The sequence below is a fragment of the Lytechinus pictus genome, unplaced genomic scaffold (assembly GCF_037042905.1).
Source record: "Lytechinus pictus isolate F3 Inbred unplaced genomic scaffold, Lp3.0 scaffold_19, whole genome shotgun sequence".
NCBI lineage: Eukaryota > Metazoa > Echinodermata > Echinoidea > Temnopleuroida > Toxopneustidae > Lytechinus > Lytechinus pictus.
Window position 1 is genome coordinate 15,568,293 of NW_026974140.1, and position 18,678 is coordinate 15,586,970.

General features: G+C 35.4%; 1 protein-coding gene across 1 annotated transcript; it reads right to left on the reverse strand.

Moving 5' to 3' along the window:
• Positions 1-206: 206 nt before the first annotated feature.
• Positions 207-15,872, reverse strand: LOC129260816 (exosome complex component RRP43-like). Its single transcript, XM_054898792.2, has 11 exons — positions 15,795-15,872; positions 15,651-15,687; positions 12,325-12,388; positions 7,331-7,404; positions 6,821-6,866; positions 6,206-6,311; positions 5,498-5,543; positions 5,094-5,190; positions 4,320-4,440; positions 3,583-3,689; positions 207-2,104 (listed from the first exon to the last, which is right to left on the reverse strand). The coding sequence occupies exons 1-11, from the start codon at positions 15,809-15,811 to the stop codon at positions 1,992-1,994; spliced, it is 828 nt and encodes a 275-aa protein (XP_054754767.2). The 5' UTR covers positions 15,812-15,872; the 3' UTR covers positions 207-1,991.
• Positions 15,873-18,678: the final 2,806 nt, after the last annotated feature.

Sequence of the window (18,678 nt, forward strand, 5' to 3'; positions counted from 1 at the left end):
GCATGGGTTGTGACTCGTCAGGGGGGGCAGAGTGCCCCCCCTGCCCCCCCCCCCGTAGGTACGCTAGTGCCTGTTACACTGGCTAAAACAAATTAATACCAAAAGTATTACCAATTGATGACATATTCGGTATAAAACCATAATTTGTACAAGTTTAGGCACACCTTTCAACAATGCAAATTACTGAAGCAAGAAACAAAAGAACCTGCGTGTACTACAAAGATAAATGTATTTATTGATGTGACGTGTACTCAAATGAAAAAAAGAAAGAAAGAAAAGCTCCACTAAAAATCAGGAGCGTATCTGAAATAAGCAATCATGCCATTTTGGTCTTATTATTTCTTGTTAGTATAAAATAAGAACTGCTCAAGTCATGATAAGAAAGTGCAATGATTTTCTACTTTCCAAGGTATAGTCAAGATATTAATCTTATGAAAGAATACCTCTACAACCTAATACGAATCCAACATTATGGTTAGCACATAACAAATGTGACATATCATAAAACTGCACAAGTTTGCATGATAATCTTTATAACATCATCAAACTAAATCGTACTTACATATCGTCTGATTAATAAAAATAGATATACAAAACACAAAATGAAAAGAAATTTCCATTTTAACATGAACATTCACAGGAAAATCCAAGTTTTCATTTGTTTTATTGTTTATTTTAATATAATTGTTAAGCAACAAAGGGCAATTCCAGAGAACAAGTAGATCTATATTTCAAGGTGAGTGTGCAAATGAATACATTTGAAAGGCTGCAATGACCTACCAAATAGACACCGTTGTTTTTTTCAAAGAGTAAAAATATTCTTGGATCCAATATTGAAGTCTATATTTATTGATTTCTTCAAGACATATCATCACAATTGACAGGGAATTTCTGCATTATTAAGGCAAGGCCAATTATTCATAACATAAAAATGGTATATAAAATTAAATAGGGCATTCACAAATCCCGTAGGCCAATAAGAAGAGCACAGGTTCAATCATTACGGCATCCCATACCATGGCCTTTACAGCCATGGATTAATTTAAGCCCTCTCATAATAGTAATTATTTGTCTTACTTTCGAAACCCTTATCAATATCACATAAATACACACTTGAGAAGTAAGCGTTGTGCGTTCAAAAAGCAAGTACCATTATTATTATTACCAATCGACTTTAGACATGTGAGTATATAAGCCAGTTTGAAAAGGATGAAGTTTCACTACTTTCAAAGTACATACACATTTACATAGCCATTAGTCTTTGTACATTAAAGGTTAACAATGTATCTCATAGATAAGATTAGTTCTGGTTTTGATTTGAATAATTGGAGGAGCCAGTCTCAAAATAATTGTGAAAGACTTGTTTATAATGTACCTAAAAACTAGTGTTTGCTGTAAAGCATTGGAATCACCAAATATAATGAACAGTGACTCAATTCTTCTGAATGTTACATGCACTGCATACATATAAGCATGTATGGGACTACACTCAAATTATCGATCCATCAGTTTCAGCTGTTATATGTTAGATCATGAATGTGAGGGTATTTAATGGTCAATCCTTTGCAGTGGATCATTTTCCCATGCTATCCTTTCTAAGTAACATGAAAATAATCATTCATAGACGATTGGGGTGTTGCAAGAAACTTGCAATCGATGTAAGCCGATTTTCGTCCCCAAAATCAATCATAAGTCTTGCAACTAATTGCAAATTTACTATTGATCACTGGTCAGCCTCTTGTATCAACAACAATAAATCATGTAGTAGGTTTCACGGTACACCATGTATTTTTCTTGGGCAAGTTTTGGTGCTGAAAAGGACCACCCAAACTCTATCAATTTACTTTATCTAAAATTGATCTATCCCTTGTAATTTTGCAACTGAAATTTACAATTGATAACAAATATTGCAATATTTTTGCAACACCCCTTATGTCCGTCTCTCCCAAAATGTGGGTTTATCTACATCCATACGCTCAATCCTACTAAGGTCATCTCTCAATGCTGTCTAATGTATCATCAATCAGTCTGCATACCTCTTTAGCTCTAGTCTGGGCTCGACTAATACAATCCTGAATCTGATCAGAGATTAAGGGTGTCCCTCCTATAAAAAAATACATAAATAAAAAAAAATTCAATATCCGATGACCTGATGTGATGAACTATCTATAATCTGATGACCTTTGAAGGTTAATGCTCATAGAGGTTCAACATGAGGTTAATAAATAACTGGACTGTGCAAATAAAGGTATGAATTCATTGAGCAAAGCTTCCTATTACCAGTAATCAAGGTGAAAGGATTGGAAGATTGTGGAGTATATGCCACCACTCTATCCACCATCGAAGTGAAATGCATTAAAAAATTAATTCTAACTATAGCTTGCAAACACTCACTCTTACACTCCTGTTTAATGGTCAAGTCCACCCCAGAAAATTGTTGATTTGAATCGATAAAGAAAAATCAAACAACCATAACGCTGCAAATTTCATCGAAATCGGATGTAAAATAAGGAAGTTATGACTTTTTTAAGTTTCGCTTATTTTTCACAAAACGGTTAAATGCACAACTCAGCGATATGCAAATAAGAGAGTCGATGATGTCCATCACTCACTATTTCTTTTGTTTTTTATTGTTTGAATAATACAATATTTCAATTTTTACAAATTTGACAAAAAAGGACCAACTTAACTTAACCATAAACTGTTAAAATAATGACAATTCCACATGTTCAGGGAGAAATAAAACTTTGTTTGACTTGACAAGGGGGAGAAAATTAGAATATTTCCTATTTCATATAATAAAATACAAAAGAAATAGTGAGTGGGTGATGTCATCAGTCTGCCAATTTGCATACCGACCAGGATGTGCATATAACTGTTTTGTGAAATTAAGCGAAACTTTAAAATGTCATAACTTTCTTATTTTGCATCCGATTTTGATGAAATTTTCAGTGTTTTGCTTGTTGGATTTTTCTTCTTTTTTCAAATCAATTTTTTGTTTGGGTGGACTTGTCCTTTAAATAAATGCTGAATCATAACTTCACTGAAAATCTTCAAACCTGAAAAATTAACATGAATCCATCTGACTAGTCATCTAATCTATAACTTTGGCAAGAAAGCTGGTGAAAGACTCATCCTTTATTTTTCAATACCACCAAAGTTAGCTCATAAAACTTACATTATGGAAACCAAAATATACAATGTTCCTTTATATCATAGAACTTTACATATTACCGGTACACTTTATACATGTAATTCCACAAATAATCATAGTGGTTAGCAACTTTGTATTTGGCAATCTGTTTCATTCTATAAGATTCCTATTTACAAGACAGATGTGGTGCTGGAGTATATTCATGGGAGCAAGATAACCTAAAGGATATGAAAACCAATAAAAACAGAAGAAGAAAAAAGATAACCTAAAGGTGACATTTTTTCTCTCTAAATTGAACAAAAGGGATTGATACAGAGCTGCATGACAAGGCCTCTCTTTTTCTTTCTGTTCTCTGTTTCTTTCTTATTTTGGGGTCCCTGCTCCCCCCCCCCCCCCCCCCCCCCCCCCCCGGTAGCAGAATAACTGACCTGGTTTATGTATGTTACATATTCTTCCATCCTGGTTGACAATGACAGTCATTAATCCAGTAGCTAGGTCTTCTTCTTCTACTGTTGGATCTACCAGCAGGATGGAACTGAAAGAATAAAGATGCATGTATCATTCAAGAGTGAGTCTGAGACCAAATTTATCTTGAGTGGGTGTTTCATAAAGCTGTTCTTAATTTAAGAATGACTTAAAGAACGACTAGTGAACCTTTCTTAATGTAGATGCTTAATAATCACCAATAACCATTTAATAGTAAATATCATTTGCCACGAGAAAGGATCAACAGTTGTTCTTAAAGTCACTCTTAACTTACAAACAGCTTTATGAAACGGCACCCTGGCCCATTGCAGAAAAATTTGCAATCAAATACAACTCCAAAATCAAACACAACTTGATTTTCAACCAAATAAAGGAGCACATTTGACTCTTAAATTTAGAGTGCTTTTAAACAAAAATTCAATTTGTGGCAATGAACAAAATATGAATTCAACTGGAATTCAATCGATGACCATCAAAGAGTTTGTGTGCATGAATGAACATTATGTACAAATTTATCCAGGACAAAAGTGAGAAATTAGCAAAATAAGCATGTCATTCTGTCAAGTAATTACAAATCACATGCCCATATGTGCTCTTCTGTGTCAGTGATTTTAAATGTACTTAAGGTTCAGTCTATATTACAATCATTCCATTGTTTCACAATGTTAGTTTAACTTACTCATCAAAGACAGAGAATGTAGTGGCAGCAAACTGATTGACAATGTCCAATGATTTGTTTTCTGTTGACGAGAGCTCGGCTAAGCCTGTGTCTTCGTTCATGGTTACCACTGGTAGTCTCACTGTAAAAGAATAAGAAAATAAAACAAATAATCAGGAGGAGCATACTAGTAATTATTGCTAACAAAATGACTGAGAGGCAAGAATTTAAATAAAATAAGATATTTTTAATATAAATCAGTTACAAAATACTTGCCCTAGACTAATCTTATTTGTCTGGGATGTATACATTAATGCCAAATCTAATGCAGACATGATAACCACTATAAAATGAGAAACAGCTTGAAAATAACATTCAGCAAAAATACAGTTTTACATCCTATCCAAGGGCTTATTACTGATGATGTTGTCAATATGAGTAATTGCTGAGAAGAACTTTCACTGAAATTTAAATCCCTTCCAAACTTAACAATCTTCATACCCCAAGTTTACATAAACATAAGGGTGGATTGCTAACCTCGTAAAAAGAATTGCAGGAGATTGAAAGATGAAAGCAAGAATTTCGGTGGAAAAACAGTAGTTTCAACTTTTAAGCAACAGCCATGTAAATCATATATTTCTTTGAGAGAAAAATTATTTTTCATGAGACCTGCAGTATTTTCAAATAGAAAATAGAGAATAAAATACTGCAAAACTGTTTAGTTAACATCTCTGACAGTGTGCCTATCCTTACTTCACAAGAACAAAAGGTGGAAGGAAGAAAAAAAAAACATACCATTTCTGAGAGCAGCTAGAAGGGCTATCAGGCAGGCGTCAATGATATTACCATCATAATCCAGACATATCATGTCACAGTATAGAACCCATACCATCTGTTGAACAAAGTATCCAAAACATGATTAACAAATTTAGAGTTTTGGAGAAAAGCAAAAAATTAACTAATTTACACACAATGTTCCATATTATTTCTGTTAATTTTTTATAGGCAACTGTCCTTCTGGAAATCACAAACTGAGTACATTAAGACAACTTGCTTGCACAAAGTAGACCAGCAATAACAATTTATGTTTATCAATCCATATGACTTCTCTATGTCTTTGAATTACTCTCATTTAGAAGATAAACAAAACTTCTTAGATAACATCAGGAACCTAAAATACATGGGATAGGCTCACTTACATTCCCTTCTTTGATGCAAAGGTCTTCATAGTTGAGGATGTTGGAGCTGAGAAAGAGATGGGAAACTCAATTATTTGATGGAAATAATGACATGAATCACATAATTAAACATCTGAGTAATCAGAATCTTTTACTTCAAATTGAGATTTACATCAACTTAAAGTATACTTTATAACATGAAGTACAAAAAACAACAAATTACTAGATTACCTTCAATTCAATTGTCTGATAGATTGAGAAGTTTGTATCTTCTTCTAGAATATGGTATATTCCTCAGACAATCAAACACCATCATGGCTAAACCAACTTGGTCTACTCGCAGATGGTCTAATTACTTTTTGGTCCAACCATCACTTACTTTGTTTATAATTAATAAAAGTCTAATAGTAATACCCAGATGGTCTAATTTCTACTTACTTCTCTTTATACTTCCACACTGTGTCAAATCAAACTTGGTTAACAAAGAGATCATCTATTCTATAGTCAAGTGATATTAGATCAAGTTGATATTTAGCGAAAATGAGTAAAGTCTAATTGGAAATGGTAAGTGGACTAAATGGCAATTATACCAAATGGTTAGTCAACAAACAGGTTGTAAACCAACTAGGATTAGACCATGTGGGATGAGACCAAATGGAAAGTAGACCAAGTGGGTGAAGACCAAGTGGCAGTTTATCAACCTAGAAAGGAATAAGACAGGTTTATTACCTCTGTAGAGTATCAGCTACCAATTGAGATGTGACCTGAGCTTGGATGCTTGGAGGACCAGGTTTAAAACGAGATGAACACAGTGGTGGCAGATCCACATTAGGAACTGAAGTAAAAAGCAAGAAAATATTCAAGTCCAACTCAGGCTTTTTACAGCTATGATGGGTGAAATAATTGGACAAAGACTTGTACTTACATATTGTCAAGCATCAGCTTTCTCTGGGAAGTTGATACACTTAAGGTGTTTACTGAGAAGCAGGTGCTGTCCATCACAGAGTAGATTTTTCATGACCAATGAAAAATTGTAATGTTATCTATATTTCATCCATCACCTAATCATCTCATACAGTATGTTGGGGAAAACTATGAATTCCTAATACTTAAGTACCCCTAAATGGAAGAGTAGTCCTTACCACTTGTCATAATTTACTAAACGAGATGCCAATTCGAGATTTACATTATATTTTAAAGAGCCATAGCTGTCTTATTCCTGCTCCTATTATTTTCAAACTTTCACCATTCTGTTGTCATCATGTTTGTTGTCCAATTACTTTACTAGAAATGCTACAATGTAGATACCCTTTTTAAATACTTAGTAATCTTATATAATCTTACCTATGTATCCTTTCTTGGGCTCTTCAACTGTAGGGGATGCAAATTCCTGCAGAAAAATATTGTTTACTCTTTGATTACTGTTTTAGAATGAGTGCACATTTGAATAACTGAAGTGAATAATTGAATAAATATCTTGTTCACATTTGGCGTTGCTATACCAAACATATAGTTAGAAATAAATATAACTAATTCCTTGTAACGATAGTCTATAAATGGAAGTAGAATTGAATTGTTAAGACAAAACAATTGTCATTATTTATCCCTCAAACGAAAAGAGCAAACAAGGGAAACAAAAATTAAAGTGAATATCATATTCACTACATGCATATAAGGTTTTCTCAGTTGTAAATGAACATGAAGTAAAAGTATGTCGAATGTAATTTAAGAATACAAACAGCTTAACACATTTATCTATTTCAATATTCATTCATATCTTCTTCAGACATTGAGGTACAGCTGCCAAACTAAGCATTTGTATGACAATTTCAAGAAATGTTAATATCTATTTACTCCTTTGATGCCACACACTACTGTTGTGTTTCCAAGTTTAACTAGAGCTGATCCATGGGCAGTGCTGATGGACCCTAAATAAGACACAAACAGAATGACACTTACTTCTAATATTTTTCAATGATATGAATTAATCAGAAAAACAATTACACTTATTCTTAACCCTAACTAGGCCGGGCTTTTTTGGCTGTTCTGTGGCCGGGGGGGGGGGGGGGGGTTGATTCAACCCCCCCCCCTGAGATCTCGGCCGCCGATCGCGCGAGCGCCGCAAAAATTTGCATGCTGGTAGTGTGCAATGTAATCTACAAGGCTGTATGGTAAAATTTTCCAAAATAATGAGATTTTATTTTATATGAATTAATTATGCTAATTTATGCATAAATCATACTTTTTGCTCTAATTCACTAAATAAAGCTCCTAGAATGCTAATTTTTGGTAAAAATATTCTTTGTAGCATTCTTAACAATGGCAATTGAAAAAAACTTCGGTTTGGAAATCAATTTCTAATGTATTTTATTGTTTTATGAATTTCTTATGTATTTCTTTGTTTTTCAACCTTCTGTTTTTCTTTGTTTTTTCACCAGATTTATTGCACAACCTTTTTGAAGCATAATTATGTTAAAATCAATTGCTTTCAGCTGTTTAAAGTAAAAATAATCATATCTTTATGAATAAGATGAGAAAACTCAATTTGCATTGACTTTGTACACAAAATCACGTTTTGGAACAATTTTTGGTCTGATATGCACTTACAAAATGTTGCGTAATTTTGGAACCGCGTACCCGGGCATCGTAAATTTGGTCTTAAAAGATGCGCGAGACTTAAAAGTATAAACTCTGCGAGTGACGCGGTAAAAAAAACTCGCGCGGCGGAATGATCGCAGAAAATGTTGAGGGGGGGGGTTGATTCAACCCCCCCCCCGGCCATTTTAGGGTTAAAGCCTATCTGTAGTTTTGATAAATCCCCCAAAAGTTGATGACACTATACCAATTCATTACTAGATTATATAAACATGTATGTCCTAAAACTGTTATGATGTGAAGGATACAAAATAAAAATACGTTTGATTGGATCAATTTTCTAATTTTACATCAAAACAAATCTGGGTTTCTTTGTCTTGCTTGTATGAAACCCCTTCTCAATCTCAAGCATTGAATTGGTAAAAAAAATCAGGATATAGTCTCTTTTTGTACCGTAGCTATCTAATATCCCATTTTTTAATTTGTAAAGTATTAGAAGGGCCATTTTAGATAAGAATAAAAAAAGCATATCAGAAATAGGGAACTGGATGTCAAATTCAACTTCTAATGGCAGAAAAATTCCAAATTTAAATTCTGAATATGGCTGAAAAGAAAAACAATTGACCACTGCACATTTATAATGTACTGTTGAATGATAGTGAAGTATACATAGGGGAGACCGGGGGGGGGGTGTTTCACAAAGATTTAGTAGGACTTAAGTCGCACTTAAATGCCTACGCGTACATGATATGGAACGCGCGATCTTATTGATAGACATGCAGTAGTGCGCGTCCTCATGACACAATCTGACAAATGCGGTCAAGCCTTTCATACCGTACGCAACTTGGTATTTAAGTGCGACTCTAAGTCATACTTAAATCTTTGTGAAACACCCCCCTGGATTAGTTGGAACGCGGGGTAAGTTGAAACATTGTAATTTTCTTTAACGTCTTTAAATAAATTTCTGCAATACTGCCCTCAATTTATTGTCATTATCAACAGCCATCCACCATATTACAGACAACACATGTGCAACAAGCCTGGTGAAGTTAGAAAGGAATTTTTGTTTTTTGACCTTCTGAGTAATTTTTTTCTCTTTCAGAAATGTTTTATTATCTCAGAGAAGTTTATAGATCAAGTTGGCCAGTTTGGGGGTATAATAGACACTTGTACCAAGCTACAAGATGAGGTTATTAATATGCCATGGTGAAGTCCCTTTTTTGTGCTGTAAGCTTACAAACGTCAAATGGGCCTCCGGGGTTAGTTGGAACAAAATTGATGGGGCTAGTTGGAACATGTTCCAACTTACCCCAAACATAATTATGAATAAAAACATTGGATATTAGAAAATATATTTCACACTCTTCTGAACATGTATTGTATACCATGCTTGTTTTGTTTATCAGTTAGGTCTGAGTGTGCATTTTATGCCTATTGTATGCCCCTAATGCAATATTAACCCTTATCAAACTGGGGGGGGGGGGTCAATTTGAGCCCCCCCCAAAAAAAAAATGTTGTCACTACGCCGTCACGCGAATTTTTTTACTACACTGCTCACTGACTTTTTACTTTCAAGTCTTGCGCATCATTTGAGACCAAATTTGCGATGCCTGTGTGCGCGGTTTCGAAATTATGCAACATTTTGTACTTGCATGTCGGACCAAAAATTGCTCAAAAACGTGATTCCATGTACAGGTCAATGCAAATTGTGTTTTTCAACCAAAAGTCATAAATGTATGATCATTTTTTACTTTTTATGCTATTTATGATCGCAAAAGAGTCCCGACAAAGTTCGCTGGAAAAAACAAAGGTTCGAAAAAACAAAGAAATACCAATTTAAAAAAAATACATAAGAAATTATATTTTTTGCAATTTTTGGTGGATATTTGTTATATGTGAAAATTGATACTCTCACCCAAAATTAGCATTCTACTAGCTTAATAAATAGAGTTAAAGGCAAAAACATACAAAAAAAAACAAATTTAGGGCAAATTTCATACGGTTATTTGCATAATTAATTAATGAAAAAAATATTTTTATAAACAATTAATTTTTGTCTTGTAATTTGATGCAGAAGTACATTAAATTGCTGATAGTACACTTAATTGCATGTAAAATCAAACGCACCCAAATATGCGGAATTCTACTACACAGTCTGCTTGCGTGAGTGGCTGTATAATAGAAAACATAAAGTTCAACAAATCCACACTTTAAATATTTTGAACTTGAAAAAAATAAAGCGTATAGGCTAAAACCATGTAATATTACAGTTTTAAGTAGTTTTGGTATAATTGTATCCCCCGAACTCTGTTCGGGGGATACTATGGATTTGGCCTCGTCGCCCACCGCGTACGCAGAGATTTCATTGTGAGCGCTCTATCAGCTGCATTTCTTCTCCGATCATCTTCAAATTTGGCATGAAGGTAGAGTATGGTATAGCAAAGCCGCCTGTTGATTTTGGAGTGGGCGGAGACTTTGTTGCCATGGTAACAAGAGTTTTTGTGGAAATAGCAGAGATGTCCTTGTGAGCGCTCTACCAGCTGCATTTCTTCTCCGATTTTCTTCAAATGTGGCATGAAGGTCCATTATGGTTAAGCAAAGCCGCCTATTGATTTTGGTGTGGGCGGAGACTTTGTTGCCATGGTAACAAGAGTTTTTGAGGAAATAGCAGAGATGTGATTGTGAGCGCTCTACCAGCTGCATTTCTTCTCCGATCATCTTCAAATGTGGCATGAAGGTCCATTAAGCAAAGTCGCCTATTGATTTTGGTGTGGGCGGAGACATCGCTGCCATGGTAACAAGAGTTTTTGTGTAAATAGCAGAGATTTCCTTGTGAGTGCTCTACTGGCTGCATTTCTTCTCCAATTATCTTCAAATTTGTCATGAAGGTCCATTATGGTAAAGCAAAGTCGTCTAATGATTTTGGAGTGGGTGGAGACATGGTTGCCATGGTAACCATATTTTTGTGGAAAATTTGGTAAAACCTGTGACTTCTGCTTTTTTCCAGTTTGTCATAACATTTAGCACACAGAAGCAATATTAGAAGGTTAAGTGAAGATGCCTATCATTTTTGGTGGGGGGTCTTAGGGTTAGGTTTACAAAATATATCCAGATTACTTTATAATTGTATTCCCCAACAGGTGATACTGGACAATACTTTAGGTTCTGCAGAGTCACGCTGCTGCGTCATATTATTGTCATCAAATTTGGTACCCACAGGCAAAATGTGGGCAGGGTCATTGTCGCCATGATAATTGTATTTATTTGTCAAATTTTTGTGTGAGCTCTATATATCGCAATGACGTATGATGCAGTGGGTTCGGGGGATACATGTGCTCAGCAGCGCGACCCGCCGAGCATCTCTAGTTCTTAATTGACCATGCAGTGTTCCAACTTACCCCATACCACTAGCGTACCTACGGGGGCAGTCCTGACGAGCCACAACCCATGCAAAGGACGTATCCTTGCCCCCCCCTGACGAGCTTGAAAGACCTTTTTTGCCCCCCCCCTGACGAGCTTGAAGACCTTTATTGCCCCCCCTGACGATCTTTTTTTTTTTTTTTTTTTGTCAATTTTTTTCTGGTACGAAATCCTTTATTTGTGATTGAAGACCTTTTTTTTTTTTTTTTTTGCTTGTCAAATATTTGGGCGGACTGTTTTGCCCCCCCCCCCCCTGTGAAAAATCCTAGGTACGCCACTGCCCCATACCATGTTCCAACCATGTTCCAAACGTTGTTCAAGGTTGATTTTTTCAGTAACCATAATAGAGTTAAAAATTTTATGGGGTACATTTGAAGCCCTTAGATATATGCTTCAAGCTGATATATTGATTGTTTCTCGAATAAAATCTATTTGGACTTTACAGCCATTTTTGTCAAAAATGTTCCAACTAACCCCGATCTCCCCTACGTAACTCACGACAGGCTTTAAAAAAAACTTCTGTGCACACCTACAGACACTGATATATTTTTTTAATTGAGGTGCATTTTGTAGAAAGAATTGAAAATATGGCAAAATTGTTATTCCGTATGTCCAGTATTGCATTCCATCACCAAAACTCTATTTTCCTTTTTTGCTTAACATGTCAATTTACTGATCAATAAAATTAATTTCGTAAATACTGCCAACAATTACTTTTAAATATTTAGGTTGGTTTCATAATTCCTATTTACCATACCAAAACTTCAATATCATATTTCTACTGAAGACAAAGGGAATAGTTTAAGAAACAGTAGGACTGCGAGTTGACTTACCAACATTGAGAATGGTTGATCTTATTTCTCCTAACTCTCTTCCATCTGGTCTTACCTCTTCCTTCTACAGGACAATAACAGGAATAATAATATTGTTAATAATGATAATTATTAATAATAATAATCATTTTATTATTATCATAAATAAAATTTGTATTAATAATAAGTTATACTTCCACTAATTTTACATGTAGTATCAATAACAACAATAACAGTAGGCAGTGGCAATAATGATAATTAAAATGATGTTATTACTCTAGATAGCACAAAAAAGTTGATTAAAACAAATAACATGAAAGCCAAGTGTTTCAAATACTAAAATTATATTTATCCAGAAAGTAATAAAGACAGCAAAATATGGGAAGTCATGGAACTCATAATGATATAGTAGTTCAATTTATGGTAGAGATTAGAAAACAATAACATTCACTTGACAAGAAGAAAGAAACAATCAAGATCCAACTTCTAGTTAAATCAATGACATTTAAAAATTAACGGAAGAGATAACAAAACTATAAGGAAAAATTCAAATGACTGAGAACAGTGCAGTTTCAAAAGACTCTCATTGAAAATGAATATGATCATAACTAAGCACAACAAGTATTAAAAGACCTCTTAAATAATGGGAAGCAATTGTTTTTCTTCAAATGTTTTCAAAATGGTCTAAACAGTATTCATTATTCTATGCGAAACATAAAAGCAAAACAACTTCAAGATTCAGAATTCACATAGATCTAGATTACTCTAGTAATAATAGACTATCTATTGCAAGTGCAACTGTAGTGTAGACCTTATCAAGGGAAGAGACTAAATTCTTACATCAGCATCAGCAAATCAAAAATTAATATCAGGTTCTGTCCCTATCAATTTCCATAACCACAAAGTCAAATAAAATTTTACAATTGTCTCATATTCATAAACTTAATATTTCGTTTCTGTTATCATCATTAGATGTTGACCTCTCTAAGTCTAACTCTAAGTAGTTACTTGAACATACTCGGTCATGTCATCACGGTCAATCACACTCACACATAGCCATGCCCTCAGGGGCGGAAATCTCTCCCAAAAGGTAGGGGGGACACAGGGGCGGATCCAGCCTTCGCCAATAGGGGGGGGGCGGAAAATTTTTTCAGCCATATTTTCCCGATCGGCAGCACGAAGATGATTTTTGTTTGTTTCTTTGAAGGGTTTGTCCTCATTAGTCACTTCTTAGCTTTATTCTTATAAATTAATATATAATATCATAATCCTTATTTATATGATGCGAACGCGAAGCGTGAGCTAATTTTTTTGGAAATTTTATTTATTTTTTCCTAAAATTTGAACCGATTCTGGGCAATGTTTGTTATCCTGAAAAAGATGTATTCAACTTAATAATTACTACGAACGCAACGCGCGAGCAGAAATGAATTGATGGAAAAGATACCTGTTAAAGGAGCATTTAACAATCAAATAATGCGAGCGCGAAGCGCGAGCTGAATTTTGACATTTTCACCTAAAGAATGGAAATTTTAAGCACTTTTTGTAACTCAAGCAGAATAGGTATATAAGTAAACAATTAATGCGAGCGCGAAGCGCGAGCGGAAAATTTTGAGATTTGGTCCTATAATATTTACTGAACGAGACACTCTATTCATGTTTTGTAAATCCTGAAAAGGATGAGTATTAATAATGCGAGCGCAAAGCGTTGAACTGGTACCTGTTGAAAAGGTACCTGTTAAGGACTGCTTGCACTTAGCCATGAAGGCGTTACATATTTCAACAATCAAAAAATGCGAGCGCGAAGCGCGAGCTGAAAAATTTTGAACTTTTTAAAGAAAGAATGAAAAAATTTTAATCAGTTTTTGTAATAGCAGGATAGCTATATAATTTAACAATTGATGCGAGCGCGAAGCGCGAGCAGAAAAAAATTCGAGATTTAGATCTAAAAATGGGGCACTCTGTTCATGTTTTGTAAATCATCAAAAGTATGAGTAATATGGGGTCTTCCTACATTAATAATGCGAGCGCAAATCGCGAGCTAAAATTTTTGATAAACTGTCATGAAAAGGGGATTTTAAGTAGTTTGTTGTATAATCAATATTGAAACATTTATATAACTCGCCAATCAAAATGCGATTGTACAGCGCGCTAGCTGATACGTCTTGACAATCTGACCTGAAAAAGGGATATTTTGAAAACTTTATGGAATACACGAAAATAAAGTACCTGATAAATCAAAATTTGCAAGCGCGCAACGCAAGCAGCAAATGTTAACATTCAGACAATAAAACTGACATTTTTACAGTGCACTTTTTAAAAACAAATTTGTAAATTACACAAATTAATGAAAGTTCGATTTCCGAGGTGAAATATGTTTTGTATGTTGACTTCCTAATCCAAACTTGACATTCGAACTCCATATTGAACAAGATATGTAAATCACCTAACAGGCAATGCGAGCGCGAAGCGCGAGCGAAAATTTTATATAGTGGCACGAAAGATACTTTTTATTTTCCAAGTCTTCCCCTCATCTTATTTTATGCACTCGTCGTCCTTCTCTTCTTTTTCTCCTCTCTTTTCCCTCCTTTTTTCCTTCTTTCTTTCCCTTTTGTCTTTTTTTGCTCCGCCAAGAGGGGGGGGGGGGGGGGGGGCGGGCCCCTCGGCCCCCTGGATCCGCCTATGGGGACAAGGGGCGGGAAAATTTGACAAGCAAAAAAAAGGTTATCATCGCCAAAGTAAGGTCATCTCGTCCAAAAATTCATGTTTTATTTCAATTTAAAATGATGTATTTCTTACCATCATAAAAGACCAAAAATAGTAGGGGGGACATTTGATATTGTGTCCCCCCTACTATTTTGAGTAGGGGGGACACGTCCCCCCTGGGATTTCCGCCCATGCATGCCCTGATGCCCATGGCCATGGCATGACAGCTCAGCCTTGTCAGAGGGGCAAATAAGTTGTGTATAACTTTATGCCTACTTCCGACCAAGGTAAAATAAGTAAGTTACATTTCAAGTAAAAATTCCTGTAGGCTGTAAGTGTAACACTGGTCGACATTCTTGAAATCTACACATGTCATAGGGTATATAGTATAGAAATAAAAAACACATTATTTTGTAATAATTCCCATTCATGGCATTGTTCCTCTCACTCACTGACATGGGTCATGTCAGTCACTTTTTTTTCTCAGACTTACTTTTACTCTTAGTCCCACATTATTGACATTGTGTAACTAACTCTAATCTAATTAAGAGTAAGACTAGGCCCTAAGTCTAACAATCTAAGTTAAGTGAGTCATTTATTTTCAGTTCTGATCTAAATCTAAAGTTCAGAATCATACTAACCAAAAACTGTCTGTAGTATTCCACCGGCTGTGCGGTCCTGAAATACAAAGGAAAACAACATTATGTTAATTTAAGTAATGAAGATACACAGTAAATTTAGATTTTTCAAAATTTTACAAAATGTAAACAAACACACGTGCTTACTTGAACTCGGCCGCCATGATTGGAATTACACGATTAAATTTTAACCAGGCTGAAGCCAGCGCACAAACCCAGCGCACAGAATATATTGAAGCAAGCCAGCGCACAAACCCAGCGCACAGAGCTATCGCGATACAAACCGCCCTACACCGTGTGCGTAGTCTAATAGTCGCAGACCCTAAATACAGCTTAAATTCTCAAACGTTTCGAAGATTGTCTTAATGCGCACGGAAATGGTATAGTAAAAAGGCATATAGTTACCCGAACTTACAGATGATTGAAAATATGGAACTTCCATAATGCACCATTCCACATTATGATTGCTTCAAATGTTAGTATATGACTGATTTGTATAACATTTGAATATAATCATAAAGAATTGAATGGAGTATGTTTCTATATGGCATGAGTGCAGCTGAAAATAACACGGATCAAGAAGAATCAAACAAAGTTGGTAAAATGTTAACAATATCGGACAAGGATAGTAGAGTTATGATATTTTAAAGATCCGCATTTCGGCCAGTTCTATATTCCTTAAATTTCTTCTTTAACATTCAATGGAGAAAAGTAATCTCTCCTGTATATTCCCACTTTTTTAATCATATGAATTCGTGATTATTCAAATTACCTCCTCCTATAGAATTAAAAATATTGTATCAAAAATATTTAATGCATTTTTTCATTAATTTATGGACATTATTTTAATATAAGAGACATCACATGATTAAAAAATGATTTCACGTAACATTTTATAAGCAAAACGAAAGTTGGAACAAGACATCATGATCACTTCAAATGGATAGTTATGACTGCGTGCATTTTATTTTCACAAAATACTGCTTACTTCAAAATTCAGTATCAGAGTTTGATGATTGCTTCCGGATTCTCTTTTGTAAATTCAACTCTTATTGATAACTATCTTATTTCCAGCACGGAGTATACAACCATTTTATGTCTTCTGAGTTTCCTATGTGCAATATAGTTTTGCTTGTTCCCTAAATAAAATGCATCTGTTAATTAATTTTATATGAAGGATCAGTGTCTCTCACATGGGCCTTGGAACAGGGGGGAGGGGGGGGGGTAGATGACCACATTAAATTCTCAGTAAAATTTACAACTTTGATGCACTACCTGCGTCGGTTTCGGGGCATCTTAGACGCCGTCCCTTTTTTTGTGAGCCATTTAAAGTTCACCCCTAAATCGAGGAAGTGATTAATAAAGATCTATTTGGTTGATTTTCAAGACATAAAATGGTGATTTCGATTAGCGGCGAATTTATTACCAGACCAAAGTGGAATTGTTGGAATACACGTATATAACACATAGCACGCTCTATATTTTCGTCCATGTACCCCCTACCTTTCGGGGCATCGTAGACCCCGTCCCCCTTGTCTGTGCTACAATGTTCACCCCTAAATCAATGAAGTGATTAATAAAGATCAATTTGGTTGATTTTCAAGACATAAAATGGTGATTTCGATTAGCGGCGAATTTATTACCAGACCAAAGTGGAATTGTTGGAATACACGTATATAACACACAGCACGCGCTATATTTTCGTCCATGCACCCCCTACCTTTCGGGGCATCGTAGACCCCGTCCCCCTTTTCTCTGCACCAATGTTCACCCCTAAATCGATGGAATGACTAATAAAGATCAATTTGGTTGATTTTCAAGACATAAAAAGGTGATTTCGATTAGCGGCGAATTATTACCAGACCAAAGTGGAATTGTACGTTGGAATACACGTACATAATAATATATAGCACGCCATAACAGCTCGCACGATATTTTCGGCAATGCACCCCGACCTTTCGGGGCACCGTAGACCCCGTCCCCCTTTTCAGTGCACCAATGTTCACCCCTAGATCGATGGAGTAATTAATGAAGATCAATTTGGTTCATTTTCAAGACATAAAAAGGTGATTTCGATTAGCGGCGAATTTATTACCAAACCAAAGTGGAATTGTTGGAATACACGTATATAATACATAGCATTTTCGTCCATGCACCCCCTACCTTTCGGGGCATCGTAGACCGCGTCCCCCTTTTCTGTGCACCAATGTTCACCCCTAAATCGATGGAATGACTAATAAAGATCAATTTGGTTGATTTTCAAGACATAAAAAGGTGATTTCGATTAGCGGCGAATTTATTACCAAACCAAAGTGGAATTGTTGGAATACACGTATATAATACATAGCATTTTCGTCCATGCACCCTCTACGTTTCGCGGTATCGTAGACCCCGTCACCCTTTTCTGTGCACCAATTTTCACCCCTAAATCGATGGAATGACTAATAAAGATCAATTTCGCTGATTTTCAAGACATAAAAAGGTGATTTCGATTAGCGGCGAATTTATTACCAAACCAAAGTGGAATTGTTGGAATACACGTATATAATACATAGCATTTTCGTCCATGCACCCCCTACCTTTCGGGGCATCGTAGACCCCGTCCCCCTTTTCTCTGCACCAATGTTCACCCCTAAATCGATGGAATGACTAATAAAGCTCAATTTGGTTGATTTTCAAGACATAAAAAGGTGATTTCGATTAGCGGCGAATTATTACCAGACCAAAGTGGAATTGTACGTTGGAATACACGTACATAATAATATATAGCACGCCATAACAGCTCGCGCGATATTTTCGGCAATGCACCCCGACCTTTCGGGGCACCGTAGACCCCGTCCCCCTTTTCAGTGCACCAATGTTCACCCCTAGATCGATGGAGTAATTAATGAAGATCAATTTGGTTTATTTTCAAGACATAAAAAGGTGATTTCGATTAGCGGCGAATTTATTACCAAACCAAAGTGGAATTGTTGGAATACACGTATATAATACATAGCATTTTCGTCCATGCACCCCCTACCTTTCGGGG